Source organism: Stegodyphus dumicola, chromosome 6 (genome assembly GCF_044657685.1).
Source record: "Stegodyphus dumicola isolate Sdum_Otavi_A_Nest chromosome 6, ASM4465768v1".
Taxonomy (NCBI): domain Eukaryota; kingdom Metazoa; phylum Arthropoda; class Arachnida; order Araneae; family Eresidae; genus Stegodyphus; species Stegodyphus dumicola.
The window spans coordinates 149646187-149664100 of NC_140773.1; the positions used below are offsets into that span (position 1 = coordinate 149646187).

At 32.3% G+C, this 17914-nt stretch overlaps 1 protein-coding gene across 1 annotated transcript in view; it reads right to left on the reverse strand.

The window, feature by feature from the left end:
* Nucleotides 1-10522: 10522 nt before the first annotated feature.
* LOC118193568 (uncharacterized) overlaps nucleotides 10523-17914 on the reverse strand; it is a 38539-nt gene continuing 31147 nt past the window's right edge. The window contains exons 5-7 of the mRNA XM_035364674.2: nucleotides 14021-14096; nucleotides 12180-12244; nucleotides 10523-10792 (exon numbers count right to left, since the gene is read on the reverse strand). Coding sequence (XP_035220565.2) covers nucleotides 10742-10792; nucleotides 12180-12244; nucleotides 14021-14096 — 192 coding nt within the window. The 3' untranslated portion in view covers nucleotides 10523-10741. The remainder of the gene's footprint in view (nucleotides 10793-12179; nucleotides 12245-14020; nucleotides 14097-17914) is intronic.

A 17914-nucleotide genomic window follows, 5' to 3' on the forward strand; every position in this document is an offset into this window, starting at 1 on the left:
CAGCACAAGAAGCACAATGGCTGTTAAATTTGCTTAAAGATCTAGGGCTAAAACAAAATCTGCCGATTACTCTCTATGAAGATAACAAATCGTGCATCAAACTATCACAAATGGAGAAAAATAGCTCCAGAACAAAGCATATAGACGTGAAATACCACTACTTGCGTGAACTTCAACAAAACGGGATCCTGTGCCTAGACTACTGCAGAAGCTCCAACATGATTGCAGATCTGCTCACCTAACCACTAGGCAAACCTGTATTCGAGAAACTTCGAGAATCGCTGCATATGGCGATCCTGCCCATCAAGTAGGGGTGTTGGTATGCATATAGTGATGGACTGTCGCAATAGCGCGATAAACTGTATGAACTGGAAACCCTGAAAAAGAATTTAATTGTGTAACACACTTATTCTTTACACCTTACTTTTCTCACTCCTTCAGGATAGGACAGTGATATAATACTCTCTATACTATAAATCCCTTTTTCAATATGTATTTGGAATACTAACGAATTTTTATCTATTTTTCATGTATTAATAAAGAATGTGTTTTGTGATCTTACAATTTCTGTCTACACCTATTTTGGATTGCAAGTTAATTAGGTATGATCTCGCTTGATGCTGCACTGGATAGAAGGTAAGAAGAATCATTTTGCTCTCTATTTTTATTAATTTGTTGTGAAATTTCGAGGCTATAAAATGTTTTACAACACCTCCCACCCACCATTGTTAGTTTAGTGTTTGCGAACTGGTCGGAGTTAATTTCTTATCTTTTATTCAGTGCTTGCACTTTTTGGTTTTTTGTTACCGATTTAAAATGTCAGGAAAGCAAAAGAAGGTTGTGTTGACGATTGCGCAAAAACTAGAATTAATTTCCAAAGTAGCAAACGGCACTACAAGGCAGCAGATGGAATTGGATTCCGAATCGCAGAAACAACAGTGCGAGACATTCTAAAGCAAAAAGACAAACTGGTGAACTTTTCATCAATGTCGGACAGTGCTTCGGCAATGAAAGCGCGAAAAACTATGATGAAATGAAATCACAATGAAAGCGCGAAGGGTTCTAACTTTGATGAGCTAGACACGCATTGACAGAGTGGTTAGCTCAAGTTTGAAAAGAGGGTACTCCTGTAAATGGTCCTATCATTGCGGCAAAGGCAAAAACCTTTTTTGAGTTGTTAGGCCTGAAAGGAAATTTTGATGCGTCTCTGGTTGGTTGACTCGTTTTAACCCTTTGACGTGCGCAATATTATTTTTATAATTTTTTTTAACTAAAAACTCTAGAAATTGAATATTATTATCCTAGAGACAAATAATATATGAATTTAAAAACATCTACTCTTGCCCATTGTTCTGTGGGTTGTGGTCACACTGTGAAACCACCCCGCGTCTAGGACTTGAAACTTACCGAAGTAAGTAGGAAAAAAAAACTTACCTTTCTCCGTGCACGTTTCCAATAATACCAATAATTTCCAATAACAATAATTTGTTTTACGAATTTAAAACAAAATGCATGTAGGAATTGCATAATACATGATATATATATATTTTTACATTATTTTGCAAAGTAAATCGTCAGAAAAAATTAAAAAATAAACATTTATGTAATTTTTCTATAGCAGTGAAAGTACCTACATAATAAGGACGTTTGGCTACATGAATTAAAAAACTCAGTACAATAAGGATAAAAAAAAGAGTCAGTTTTTTTTTTTTTAATTTCAAAGAACAAATACTTTTTGTGACATTGTTCAAAGCATGTTTTGTCTTTTTGGTACATGCATGCCCACATTGCACATTTCGCCACATGTATCTTCTGTGAGGTTTCTTCCTTATGCTAGGAAATGTACACTGATTGGATCTAAATTTCACTGGTATATGCCCAGCATTATTTAGTTTCTTTTCATCTGGCACATGAAATTTGTGGTTTTTTTATGTTAATGAGGAGGGGCTTAGTCTCTTTGGCTTTGATACGGATCATTCGTCCCATTCATACTTATTTTATTCGCATTTCGTCCCAAAATTTTCAGAAAATATTTTTAATTCAAATAAAACTTTATGCGATTTCTATTTTTAATTACAGCAAAGTATATGTACATTAAATATAAACCACAGGAAAGAATTTATAAAATCACAATACTAGCTTGGGGAGCAAGTGCATTGAAGTTGCTGGAAAAGAAAGACCTTTTTACTGAGCAGGTGCATGTATTGTTTAGTAATAAAATAACTCTGTGATTTCAAAATCCCTTATCTATATCCGGGTAAAAATGAACATTCCTATTCAAGAAGCAGGCAAACGCCATCGTGAAGAGCAGTGCTTTCAAGGTGTGACCACCGAGCCTCTAGAGCATTGTGGCACAATGCTCTAGTGGGGCATTGGTCGCGCCATAAAACCACAAAGCAAATGTCATGCATATAGAGGGTTTTTTTTATATATGCAGTTTAATTATTGCTATTTTTTATTGTTTATGATAGAAATCATGATGTGCGATGAATAACTTTTGAAATTTAAAGTTGTTTATATTAATAAAAGGAAGTTATTTTGTCTCATTGAAAACGAATTTTAAAAGGCATCCGATTTGAAGTACTAAGACCTAAAACATGTATGATTCTGAAGTCATTTTGTGTTATTTAGAGGTAAAAGATCAGCAATCAATTGATTTTCACTCAAAAATTTCGGAAGGAAGAGGAGAAAAAAATTCGAAAATTGGTGGTTTCAGGGCGTGACCACCACGCGTCAAAGGGTTAAGCAGCGACATGGAATTCGAGAAATTGGACTTCATGGGGAGAAACTTAGTGGTGGTCAACAAGCAGCCGACGATTTCCACCATGAATTTGAAGAATGTGTTTTAAAAGAAGAGCTATCTTTTGAACAAATTTACAATGCCGACAAATCAGGACTTTTGTGGAAATGTCTTCCCACTCGCACTTTAGCATGTGAATGTGAAAGTAAAGCGGCAGGTCATAAAAGCAGCCAGGAAAGGATCACTATCATATCTTGCAGTAACGCTACCGGTGGACATAAACTTAGACTTGTTGTCATTGGAAAGTAAAAAAAAAAAAAGAGATCTTTCAAAGGCACAAGGATAGAAAATTTGCCCGTTTATTATTTTAACAAAAAAAAAAAAAAAAAAAAAAAAAAGGATGGATGAACCGAAACATTTTTCAAGAGTGGTTCGAAAAAAATCTTTGTTCTTTAAGTGCGTAAACATCTTAAATCGAAAACCTGCTGCGCTATTGATCGACAATGCACCATCTCACCCAGCAACAAGCATGCTAAAGTCTTCTGATGGACAAATTTTTGCAAAGTTTCTTCCCCCAAACGTTACTGCGCTAATACAATCCATGGACCAAGAAGTCATTGCAACAATGAAGAGAACATACCGAACCAAGCTGCTAATGACCAAAATTGAAGAAGGTTATGATCTGAAAGAGTTGGAAACACTACACAATCTGGGACAGCATCTACGATATTGCATCTGCATGGGACGCAGTGAAAATGTCAACCCTCATAAAATCATGGAGAAAACTCATGTTGAAGCCAACAACAACCTAGTTGAGTTGTGAAGAAGAGAATGAAGAAATAGACATGCCCAAGGCAACTCCTGCCGATATGGTGAAAGCAGTTCTGGATGGTGAGAACGTCGATGCTGAAAACATTAACGAGTTGTTGGAGTGTGACGTCAACGAACCTGGCTTCAAACGCTTGACAGATGACGAAATTGTGAAGAAAGCAAGGAGGAGACCGAGTCGAAATTTCCAGAAAATCCGATGATTGGTTCCGAAGTTACAAATTTCTACTGCATTTTTCTTAGTTAGACAATTGAACTGGAAAAATGCACAAAAAATTTGTAATTTTTGAACGAATAGACCGATTTCTTCCAAATTTTGAATTTTGCGCTTGATACATGTTCGGATGAAAGATGGTGTTGATTGGATACTGTTCTGCTAATTAGAAGCCTAATTAGCAGGGTCATTAAAAACACCCTAATATAGTTTTTCTTACCTTCGGATATCTTTTTTGACAGACTGCGATTCGATTCGGAAGCGGCGAATTTTAAGGGGGAAAGCTGGTTTCGGTTCGGTCGTGGGAATCGTCAAGGCCATTCGCCAGGGATGAAATTAATGTAGAGCATTTTTATTCATTATGCTAATTAATCTTCTAATTTGCCCATTTCTCTGGAACAAAGACCAAAACTCATTTCAAAATCTGGCAATTTTAAGATTGTAAATTTCGAGCCGATCGGACTGTTGGTTGCCGAGATACGTATTTTTTGAACAATTCGTGATTTTTAGATGTGAATAAAAAAGCAATTTTGAGTAATACAAATTAATATTTCTAATAGCTTAAACCAGCGTGCTCATTTGTGTTACTGAGCTACGTAATCATTCATTGCTTTTGTTATTATATATAAGTGCATTAATATATATATTGTTGTAATTTTGAATGTAACAAATGTCTCTGTTTGCATAAAGCAAATATTAAATTAAATTTTAACTAAGAAATTTTAATTGCAAAAAAAATAAGCATAAAAATAATTAAACTATTTATTTAAATTCTGATTAATTTTTTTTCGTTCAGGGTTTTATATTGAATTTCTGTTGCTTGGACATGGCATATGGAAAGTTTTCTTATTATAAATAATTATGATTCATTAATTACATTAATATATATATTGATGCACATTTGTGTGTGATTATGTTGAAGTTTATCAAAAAGGAATTTTAATAATGAATCTACTGTTTGAATATTATGCCCGGAAATTTTTGCGATTATACTTGGCAATGAGCCTGAGCAGTAAAATCGCTGAACTCTGGTAGTTCAGTCCAAATTTTGAATCCTGACAAACGGGCTGGCTCCATAGGTGTTTTCATAATTTTCCCAGGGTTCGTACACATTTCTGCACACAGAATTTAAGTACTTTTAAGGATCATTAATGAAAAAATTAAGGACCTATGAGCAAATGGGAACTGAAATTCAATTAAAAATACTATTCTATGCCTGAATTTCACTTTTGTAATACCATCCTAAAAATAAAATAGATCCCTGAGTAGTATGCATTATTACTAAACATGAATTAATTAACATAATGATTACTAAGTTTGAGAATAAAATAAACTTTATACAATTTATCAAGTAGGATTAAATATTTTACACTTATAGTAGTTGGACATATTTGAAAGAAGATGACTTTTACTTACATTTTACTAATAGTTAGCTTTATGTTGAATTTTTTATGTCTCATTTTGTTACATACTTAGTCAGTCTAGAGGTTTAGTAAATAGCAGGTAGATTTTATGTCAAACGACATAGGTTAAAATGAGAAGTAAGATCATAATCAGCATGATTCATAACAAAAGACTGAATGTTGTCACCGCTGTTGCTTGTCTAGAGAGAGACCTGCTCATTAGAACAAACCTGAAAGGTCTGATGTAGACACAGTTGGCAAGTGTTGAAACTTAGGCTCTGTTTGATGCAGTTAATGTCATAGCTTTGTGTAGAGTTCCAAGGGATTGTAATTGTAGCCCAGTTAATATACTACTTTAATGTTCCAATAAGCGATTAAAGTACCAGAGATGATAAGTTGTTTTGTATTATTTTTAAGTTTCACTAGATGCAAAGAATAAGTTTTACTTGAATTTTTAAATTTTTGTGTTTTATCTTGTGACGACAGTAAATGTTAATGAAAGGCAATAACTCGCTTTAATATGTAGAGATAACTTTTAAGGGTAAGCAGTTAGTTATAAATAATTAAATTAGGTAATTAGATAACCTTAGTCATTATGGATTTACATGGCCACTACTAAATTTTATTTTTTAACAATATTTGTTAAAAAAGCCTATTAAAATCAAAATCTAATAAAATTTCACAGTTTAAAATACATGTAATTTATGACATTGATTCATAAACTATATTAGGATACACATTAAAAGCTACAAAACATTTATGTTTTAATGTTTTGTAACAACACTCAACAAAATATTTATCCTTCATTTTAATTTGAAGCCTTCCAAACATTTTGGCTAGTTTATATCGATTTCCTTCTCTTTAATCATCTTTTCTAACAATTAGAGAGTTATCTCAATATGCAAACCAATGCTCTCGCTAGTTTCTGCGTGCTTATCTTCTAACTTGTCCACATCTCCACAAGGTACCTATGAGGGTTTACTTGATCTGGTAAAAGTTAAATAGTCCCAAACCCCCGACTGAATCATAAACTGAAAGGCTGAAATTATAAACAATTGAGTACGTTACATAATAATAACTGCACATATCTTTAAGGAGTAATTTTCTTTATGTATTCAGTTTCTTTCTTCAACACGGTTCCTTTTCATTTTAGAATTTTTGGATCTAATTATTTCTGTTATTCTAAAAAACACTAAATGCATTTAGAATGTAATGAAAAAGTGGCTAATTCTATTTCTTTAGTAATATGAACATTCAGAAGAAATATGAAATATATATGGTAAAGCCCGGTTACAAAACTGGTGTGGCAGAATTTTTAGAATTTAGTGACACACCGAACAACAAAATTTAGAAATAGCAAAACATTTAGAATTTAGGATCCACAGAGATTGCATCAGGTGGGAAAATGCCTAGTGCCAGCTCTGTGTATGATGCATTAAGGCATATTAGATGAATCTTTTAAATTGTAAGTTTTCAATTTCTTTATTAATACAAAAATCCCTTCCTATAATGCCTGCCCAGTGATAAGATTAGAAGCATTTTTGATATTTTTTATGCTTGTGTCTAGTAAAGGTAGAGAAAATAAAAGGGAAGATAAACATGTTAAGAAAAAGATTCTAGTATCAGGAGTAAAACATTTAAATATTATGTTTTCATTGTTCTTCCAGACATTCTCCAAAAGGTAAGAAATTCATCGCAAACTTTCTGTAAAATATATCCATTACGTGTCGATATCATGGAAACATTTTTCATTTTGTCACATATTTCTCGAATCTTCTAGAATCGTGGGTCTATAAATCTTTACTTCAAGCCCTTCTAAACTTTCCAAGCTGCAACGTCTTACTAAAGAAAAATTATCCCTACCAATTCTGTAAGAGCCAAAAGTCAGAAATATTTTGAAAAAAAAGGAGGAGGGAAAAAGTGTAAAATTAATTTTATAGAGAAAACTGTTGCATATACTGAGAATTTTGAATATTCCGAGATAATTGCATGTGAAAAACGCTTACTATGAAAAAATTAAAAAGAAGACATTTTTAATTAATTGCATAGCCAATTTTGCTCTTGCTAAGAGCCGTTTCGTAAATTATGCTTTATAGCAATATGGCTTATATATCAGATTCATAATATTGTATAAGTTGCCAAAATGAAACTTTATAAATATGACAGCGAAAAAAAAATATTTTATTTTAATGTTATTTTTTACATATAATTTCAATATATTACCATTATTTTAATGAAATTTATCAATGTTATGATGCCTTAAAAAAACTGGTCGAAAAATTGTCAGATCTCGGAATTAAAAATTTTCTATAGAAACTGATCCTAAAATCGCCAAAATGTTGACAAGTTGCCAAATTTAGAGCTGTTTAATAAAAGAATTCACATCCCCAAAAGCAAAACGTTGTTTAAGAGTTCTTTATTAGATAAAAGGAATTTCGAAATGCTTATGTTTCACTTCTTGCTTAGAAACTCGAGTATCCCATCATTTTTATTAGAAATAGAAACAAATTATAACCCATGAACACATTCAAAAGATAACCATATATGTCAGTGAATCGCCAGAAATATTCCTCCAAAATGCTAATTCACACTCAAAATGGCAGTCATAAAAACAGACAGAAATTTCAGATGATTAAAATTAAGGACCTTCTGCTGATTTTGGCCAAAATTTAGGACTTTTAAGAACCAAAAATCAATTCCAAAAAATTTAAGGACTCTTAAGGACCGTACGAACCCTGTTTTCCGTATGTGTAATGTGTATACAGTATATTGTGGATGCATACGTAAATAAAGCAGGCGCAAACCGCTAAACACTGGTAGTTCGGTCCAGCTTTCGAATAAAGGCGATCGGGCTGGCTGCATGGGTGTTTTCGTGATTTTAGGTATGTTTATTGTGTATGCAGTATTTTCTAAACGTATACGTGAATAAAGCGGGCGCAGCCCGCGCTGAACACTGGTAGTTCTGCCCATCCTTCAGATTTCAGCGAATTCTGGCTGCATGGGTGTTTTCCTAATTTTCCCCATGTGTATCGTGTATGCAGTATCTTCTGGATGCATACGTGAATAAAGTGGGCGCAGCCCGCATCATCCCGCTGAACACTGGTAGTTTGGTCCAACTTTTGAATCCCAGCGAACAGGCTGGCTCCATGGGTGTTTTTGTGCTTTTACGTGTTTGATCTTCTAGATGGATATGTGAAGAAAGCAGGTGCAATCCGCGCAAAACCACTGAACACTGGTAGTTCGGTCTAACTTTCGAATACCCGCGAAAGAGCTGGCTGCATGGGTGTTTTGTGATTTTAGGCATATGGACGGATACGTAAATCAAGCGGGTGCAGCCTGCGCAAATCCTCTTAACACTGGTAGTCCGGTCCATCTTTCGAATCTGAGCGAGCGGGCTGGCTGCATGGGTGATTTCGGGATTTTCCGCATGTGTAACGTGTGTGATGTATCTTTTGGATGAATACGGGAATAAAGCGAGCGCAGCCTGCTCAAACTGGTAGTTTGTTGCAACTTTCAAATCCTGGGGATCAGGCTGGCTGAATGGGTGTTTTCATGATTTTCCACATGTGTAACGTGTATGCAGTACCTTATGGATGCACACGGGAATAAAGCGGTTAAATTCGCCGGAAATTTAACATGTGGCGTGCTTGCCCGCTAGTATATATTAATTTTTCTGTGCATCCTTGATGCCTCTCGTAAGTACAAAGCACTTTTCTGTTTTTATTAACAAAATGCATTTAAGGTTAGTTTTGAGTGATATATTCATTTCCTGCTGTTTATTTTATGTTTTATTGTACAGAAAATGATTTTTCAAAGTTGGAATAATTGTTTTCTTTTTTGCTATACCCGCTTTTAGCTTTTTTCGAATTATTCGGGATTTTTGTTATCCGTGGCGACCACGCCACCCAATTCCGCAGATAATCGGGAGTGTACTGTAATTTTCTTTTATTTAAGCCATTTCGAATATTATTCCTTAGAAAGCTAATCTGTGTAAAAATACACCCATTTTTGGAAGTTTATCTAAACTTTAACAGCTACTGCAACTATATTATTATAAATAGTCATACATATACTCATAATATAAGCATAACAATCATAAACACAAATATAAACTGACCACGCAGAACGAGAATGCAAATTATTAAAATCTTGATAGAAATTCAAACGCATGTAGTATTTGGGTGGAAGGAAAAGAATACCAAATGTACCAGAATTTTCTACGGTTTTCGCAATTCTTTGACCAATAGAACGATGTGCACCTGTCTGTACTCTCACGTGCACCATAGGTTACGTTAATGCAGAGAAAGGAGGAAAAGCTATTTCCGGGAGTATGATTCACCGTCTGACGTTCCATATAAGGAAGAAAAGTTGTTTATTTAGTTTCGGCTTTGGTACGGGGGGGAAATGCGCGTTCATTAAAAAAAGCACTAAAAGCAAAAAATAAGCACTGAAAACAAAAAAATAAGGGCTTTAAAAAAAAGTAAGCACCTATAAGGGCCTTTATATTTTATTTTCAAATATAAGGACTTATAAGCACTTGTAAGGACCGCTACGAACCCTGTCTCAACATAAACTCACTGCACTTGAAAGATTCTAATGGCTATATCACACCATCAAGTAAGAGGTGAGACGGCTTGCGTATACGGATTATATGTGCACATCACAAAATGTAGCCTGAGAATTACAGAGTGTTGTCCGGCAATCAATGTCTACATGGATGATTTGGCATTGTCAGCAGGTATTGAGGAATTTATACAAGATATCAGTATCTTTGATTATATATTTCTGGCAACTGGAGCTACAGTGAAGTTTAGAAAGAAATACTATACTGACTCAGCAACTGCATATGGAATACCATTTGATTTTAATTCTGCTTATACAAAATATACACTATTACATCTCTGGAAGTGTTAAAACCCATTGCTGCTCTTCATCTTCAGTTACCAACAAGAAGTATAATTACATATGATACAAAATGTCTAACAATTTCTGAATGGCTGCCATGGTCATTGTATTAACAGCTCTGTTATATATCAGACATGTCTGGTCCAAGATTGTGTAATTACTAGAAAATAGTACACACATGGTGACTTTGTCAATGTGTCCAAACTACATGGATTAACATATTTGAAATGCATAGTTATTGATGTCGCTAATGCATTGCAAATATAAAATTATTTTGGTAAATTTTGTTTTCACCTCTTACTATGGAATATTGAATTTTTATGCACAAAAGGAAATTTATGGATTAATTTATGTATGTTTTTTCATATGCTAAATGACCCAACTCAGTTTTTTACAAATCTGAGCACTAGTGGAGAATAAAATACCATAATATCATAGCAAAAATGAAGTTTATTCCTGTATTTTTTATGCAAGTCCTGTACATTTTAGAATCATAAGGAATATACTAATTGCAAAATTTGCAACCAGTACGTGTTCAATAATAAATGGTTTTCGCAACTGCACTAATCACATTATAGATGATGATGCTCCACACCTCCCATTATTAATGGGAATCATCCAGAATGATTAAAGAAACTAATTTTTACAAACCTATTTGATGACTAGTCTAGGTTCAATTAATGTTGGCCAACTTAAGATAACCTGAAACATGAAAAATAATATGTAAATGAAACAAATATGGAAAATCAATAAGCATTTATGCACTGGTGTTTAAAATGAAGAGAATAAACAAATTTTTTAAATGCCTCAAAAGATATTGAATTTAAACTGAATATGTCAAATAATAATACAATAGTGTTGGTGCTGAATACAATTATCATACTCATAGATGACACGACTTTAGTACGTAGAAAAACCAGCCATACAACATTAGGAAAATGGTTACTGTGGTAGCAGAGATATTGGTCTGGATGGCTACACAACATGCCATTCTGGGCTTGGGCTAAAATCCCACAATGGCTATTAATTTCATTTTGGAATTTTGTGGTGTTTCACTTTTAAAATTGTTGCCACCAAATCCCTGTATTATATTTAAAGAAATTAAATGATGAAGAATCTGCATAAATGTATGTATGTTTCTCGCATTGTGATAAAACAATGGTACCTAGAGCCTGGAAGCCCTTTCTATTTCATATCTTGTAAAGCATTTATGAGTTTTTGATTAGGAAACTTAAAGATTTCAAAGCGAGCAATGGCAACACTATATGGAAAAAAAAAATTTTTTTTATCTCCAGTACATAAGACTGTGTATCGGAGATTCTAAAGATATGATCTTTTTTAATTATTTTGTGATATTGCTGTTGAATTTAATTTTATGGTTTAAGTGTGAAGAACATGGTATTTAATAAATAATGGAAACACACAAAACGTTAAAAAAAGCCCCTTTGGACGTAATATAAAATTTGAAAATTTCCAGTTTTTTTAATTATTATTATTTTTTTAACAGAGGCTGTACAATGCTCAATTAGTGAATGAACTTTTCAAAGTAAGGTTATTATGCAAATGGATTAAACAGCTACATTTCCGAACCTAAACCCTGTTAAAAACATGGCTGGATCTGGGATGCCTTTAGAAGCGAAACTGCAATACAGGTGTTATAGAATTCAAAAGCTAAGAACTGCTTTAATTTTAAAAAAAAATGCTTGCAGCTGTTACAGGGATTCCTCAACTGTCATAACTGTTACACTTAACACTACGATAATTACTGTGCAACCTGTATGCCAGTTAGAGATGGCTATGTCCTAATTAATTTCATTGTCTTGATTTATACATGGCCATTTCCATCTGCTAAAACTGACATCATGCAGCATCAGTTTTGCATTCTAGTTGTCATGAGCAAATATTAACTTTAATTGTGATATGGTATAAATTGCTGTCATGTTACTCTATACCATACCAAATTTCATTGAATTCCATACTGTATTTTTAAGAAATAATTTTTTTAAAAAGTAAGTAAGTAAGTGCTTATTTTCCTAATTTTGGACTGAAGTATAAATGATATAATAATAATTAGAGAAGGAAGACTCACTTGTTTTATGATCTCTGGAGGTGGTACTTCATCTTCATGTAAAATTTCGAACTTCCCTCTTCTCCCTGAAATAGAGACACATTTTTTAATAAATTAATTTTTAAGGAACAAACAAATAATGATGTTAAACATATTTTACAAAAATCAAATTAAAATATGTAAAAATAAACTATAAATATACAAATTAAAACTACAACTGAGTGTATGCACCTTCAAAAATATTTAATTCCTGACATTTAGAAACAGTTAATCAACCATAAGTCTTAAAATACCAGAATTTTATTCTTAATAGCAAGGAACCATTTACTTCAGGATACAAAATGGTTTCTCAGCTGTGCTTACACAGTAGCTCATACACACTGCTGTTCTCTTACTGACTCATAAAAGTAACAATAAATTACTGGCATTTGTTGGTTGAAAATATCTGAAATCTAAAGAAGAATTACAGTTCAATATAGCAACAGCCGTCTGAGTTAAGTGTGAGTGTATTACTGGGGTTTGGAGGATAAAATGTTAGTAATGGTCACCAATGACCAGACAATATAAAACAGTAAAATAGCAGATTGAGCAGCAAGTCCATAACTATATGGAAATTATTATTGATGAAATCACCATAGATTTATTATAAGTCACTGTTCTCCAAACAAAATTGTGATTGATGACCTTGGGTATGGGAAAGTGCATAAGAAACAACATGTGTGTGATCATATTTGAAATTTATTTTCATACAAATAAAAAATAAAATGCACTAAAATAATTCTTATTTAATAATATAATTATAGATGATTAATTTAAGCTATATTTTCTAAACAATGTTGAAGAGAACTCTGGGATTAAGAGCTAATGAAAAAATAAGCACTTGAATAATATTTTAGACATTAAAAGTTTAATAAATTGTGGGAAAGTTTATATTTGGTGCGAAAAAAAATTTGATATTAAGGCAAAAAACAGTATTTTTAACACAGATTCTGAAGGTACTGATTTCACAGATATTAGGGATAGGTTCCCCACTTTTGAGCAAAAGTAGGAAGAGCAACAGAAATACTTGAAAGGGTGCAGCAAAGAAATGAGTGATACCTTTGAGGAAAACTAGTAATGAAATACGAAAAAGATAAGATGTTAGTTTTGAAGGTACTAGGAAGAAATGAATTAGAATTTAAACACCATTCACCAAAGAAGGTACATTTTTTAGAATGTGAAAGGCTCCAAGGAAATCTAATTAGCCAACAGAAGAAGCTCTGTGGATAAATTTCATACAACCATAATGAAAATTGTGATTAAGTATACAACTATGAACAGCTGTCAAAGTTGTTTATTTCTCCTTTTTAAAAATTCATGTTCTTTTTATGAAATTTTAATATGCTTCTATTTTAATCAATATATCTCAAACCATACTACTAAGGTACGCTGTAAATTCCACAAGAATTATAAATCAGAGATGGAATCTTGAAGAATCAAACAATAAATTATACTGATAGATGGGAAAATGACTTGAAAATTAAACTTGTAGTGAAAGTGAGTGAATTCATAACTGACAGAAGGATAAAATAAAATGATAACGAAGTTATTCCAATTACCTCTAGAAAGGTTTATAGTAAACAGTAGTATTCAAATCCATCTTATATAATGGATTAATAGATATCACTTTTTAAAATGTATATCAAGGAAATAAAAATCTTATTTGGCATATATTAGATTTCAACAAAAAGAGAAAATGGGGGGGGGGATAAGAAGAAGAATATATAAGGCGGAAAAATATCATCTGTATGATAAATACTCGAACTTAATAAAGATACTTAATTATTTTTAAACACTGAACTTCCAATTTAAACTAGTTTTACCTGGTTTAACTTCTTCTTTTAAAAGTTCTATTTCAATTTCATCAGTGTCAGCATCTATACTTCTTATGATGCCTTCCTAATAAACAATACAGTGCAAGTTTTGAAAATTTTTCAATACTTTGAGTAAACAGTGTTATAAAAAGTAAGATCATAAGAACAGAAAAAAAAAAAAAAAGATGTTCATTTGTATTGAATTGGAGAAATGTTTGTAATATCACTTTTTATAATGCCAACAAAACTGGATTAGTTTATATATACATTCACTGCTCAACAATGAAACTGCTGTACCGAAATGGAAAGAGAATAGAAATTTGAAATTCCCAAGACTGATAGATAATCACATACAAACAATCAAAAACTGAAAACAAAACATTCAGATCAATTTAATTTATTTAGTGTAGAATATGACTCCCATACACCAAACACCTTTGCATGCTCGTTAATAATTTTCTGAGGAATGTTTTACCATGCTGCAAGCACATGAGAATGTAAAACTGACAAATGTCTCTTCCTTTTGCAATAGTTGACTAATGATATGCTAGAAGACAGACAAGTCTCGAGATACAACAGGCCGCGTTAGAATATTAAGGCTCCACACATCCTTTTTGAATGAACAACTGTTTCAAACAGTTTTTAGACTTGCTTTACCATTGAAAGAAAGATGCACAATTTTTCCTTCTTTTTATGAAAAATTGTAAGATATTCATTTTCAGTCACCAATCAGCTATCAGCACTGAATCAACCATCATTTGTATTGGAAAATTGTTTTTCCTTTTACATGGTAACCCCATAAAGGTCTGCAATAATGTTTTAAATGTGTGATATGACTTTAGTCTACAATCTATTCACAGTACCTTAGCAGTTATATTAAAAAACAGTTCCTGGGGCATTCTGTAAGAATGAGCATATCACTGTTTCCATGATCAAATCTGCACAGTGTTTCACTGCCAGTATATTAGAAGAAATTTGCATAAACTTACAGTACTTCTGTCTTGGTGTTACAGTTTCAGTGCTGAGCAATACATACACACATAATATATTCTTGGTTTTGCTCAAAACATAGAACCAAAAATTAGGGATGTTATTTATATGTGTGAATGAAAAAATATTATGGTACTAAAATATACTGATACATATGACTTATATCTGCATTATAAAACTAATTCCTTAAGACAATCCAACAAAATGAGTTAATGTAAATAAAATCTTTTAAAAATGCATTAAATAAGGGGGGAAACATAACCACTGGTTTAATAGCAATTAAATCAAATTTTATCTTAATATATCTTACTGAATCCAGTGTATGATTATTTGCAAGCAAAAACTTGCCTGCCCTATAGAAAATGGACAGAGACACCATCAAGATTTAATGAACTCATTACATTATGCACAGGGCATTATTATTATGATTTGTGACAATGTCACATGACATTTGCACGCAGGCTTTGATGACCGAAACTACAAAAAATAAACAAAAAAAGTACTTTACCATTTTTACTGCATTGGTTTTTAAATGCAACTAAGACTACTGAAAAATCAGCAACAACAGTTTTAATGTAAATTACTTATGTTTAGCCAAATAAAGTTTATGCACTATTTATTTAGCCACTGTGGAAATGCACTTTTGACCACATTATAAAAGATAAGAGTAAATCAGCTTTGATTAAATTTTAAGAGTAGTTCTGTAAGATGATTACTGCTCTGTGCAATGTAATTTCAATAAATCTTGTTATGTTCACCATTATTTGTGTTTAAAAGTTAAATTGATATTTAAACCAACAGCTATCACTTATTTAGTTTATTCCCTCCAGAAAAGTTATAAGTAAGTTGCATGATGTGCTTTCCTTTTTCAAAAATAGATTTATAATTTTTGATTTCTTGACCATGTTTTAATACTGTCAGTAAATTATAATTCCTTTAAAAAATAAACAAACAGAAAATGTTAATAATTTTTGATTTACAGACTGAGGAAATTGCTAGATAGGTCTTCCTGAAAGAGGTTATTTTACCCTCTATTCAAACACAAGAAAATGGCTACAAAATGAAACTATGTAAGTAATCTTTAGGCGACACAAACAAAAGAAAAGTATACACTTCCAACAACTGATTCAGTGGCTCCAGACTATTGTTTGTAATACTGCTACAATTTATTTTACTATTGGGCAGAGGAACATATAAATTAAGTGGTGTGAGAAACAACTCAAACTTTCCAAAACTACAACTGAAAGATAACAGCTGTGAGTAAATCCTGTTTATTTATTGTTAATAATCATTTATGACTGAAGGAGATGCTATTATTTTTCCAAGAAAAGAGTATCTTATTTTATTTTGGATGAATGTGGCAATTATCTTGGAGCCATTATGATAAGGGCCTTGAAACTGTGATAGTATCCAATAAAACATTCATAAAATCAGAAATAATCATTAAAGATAATCTAAAGTATTAAATATCAAATACACTAGCTAGTACCCAAGATGACATGCTTTGGAATAATGAATCTGATGTCTATGATACCTGTACTTCCATCTTTTGATTACAACAATATCAAAAGTAGCAGTAATGAGAATGACAGAGGAAAGTAAAATCACAACACTGTACTATTGATACTAGCAATTACATACACTGCAATTCAAAGATGTTAGTAATAGCAAATAATTTCACAGTTCCTGTAAAGTGGTAGTAGTGTCTTCTTCTTGAAGATACATATGCTCTAATAATTTTGTTATTTGATAAAAATTTAACATTGCAGTTTACTTAATACAGCTTAACATAATTTTTTTTTTTTTTTTTTTTTTTTTTTATCTCAAATCAAAACATTTCATAAATACCTTCTTAGTCCAAGTATTCTATAAACAATATTTAAACTGTTCAAACATTTAACTTCGATTATCAGGGCTGAATTCAGAAGTGTATGTATGTGTGTACACACACAGGTATATATGTATATACATATATACATGCATACAATGAACACATAAACAGATGCATTTCTGGACCCGGTCCTGATAACAGAACAGTACCCATTTAAAATAAAAAGCAAAACAGGAAGTTGCATTCATACATTTAGTTAATTATTTTATCAGTTCCTTATATATATTGTTTTCCCTTTTTTTACCTTAATTTGCAAATACCTGAGGAAATATCTTAAATTTATTAAAATGTATCTTCTTTCATTTACTAGAATTTTCTTCTGCTTCTAATTTAATTGCTCCATGACCAAAATATTTTAAGAATACTTTTTTGAAATATGCAGGGCGAAAAATTATTATTCAAAGCATTACAGCAATAAAACACAATAGGCAATGCACTTAATAAAGAAAATAATATACATTGAAGCTTAAGATTAATGTATTTTGTAGGGAAAGGGATGTTACGTAGACATTCTCCTTTCAGGAGTTTTTCTAACTATGGATTCCTTGACAGGAAATAAATCAGCAAAATAGGGGTTGGGCTGCAAAGAAGGCATAGGAAATTCAAGATAAGAGGTAAAGAATAAAGGACCCGTTTTGCTTTCTGCGTTTGTTGTAGAGACAGAGAGATTGTTTTCCTTTTCCTAAATAAGGACTTGGCCAGTGGCCAGTGGGTGAAAGGCATTTTGATAAAGAATTCTTACGGCGGTGATTTGGATGCCTTGAAGGGAAGATTAAGATTGCTTTTATTGTAGGTGGTGGCTTTTGTAAAATAAGTCTTGACTTGAAAATAGATGCCATTTATTGTTATGGGTTCCTTGATCTGTGATGCAAATAGAAGATGTAGACAAATGTATTGTTCATCGTAGGAGATGTATTGTTGGGGCATGATGTATTTCGATTTTTCCCCACGGAGAGAAAAGTGTGGGTTTTTCTCACACTGTTGATAAAGAAAGACATGTGGTGCCTACTCTAATTTTTATG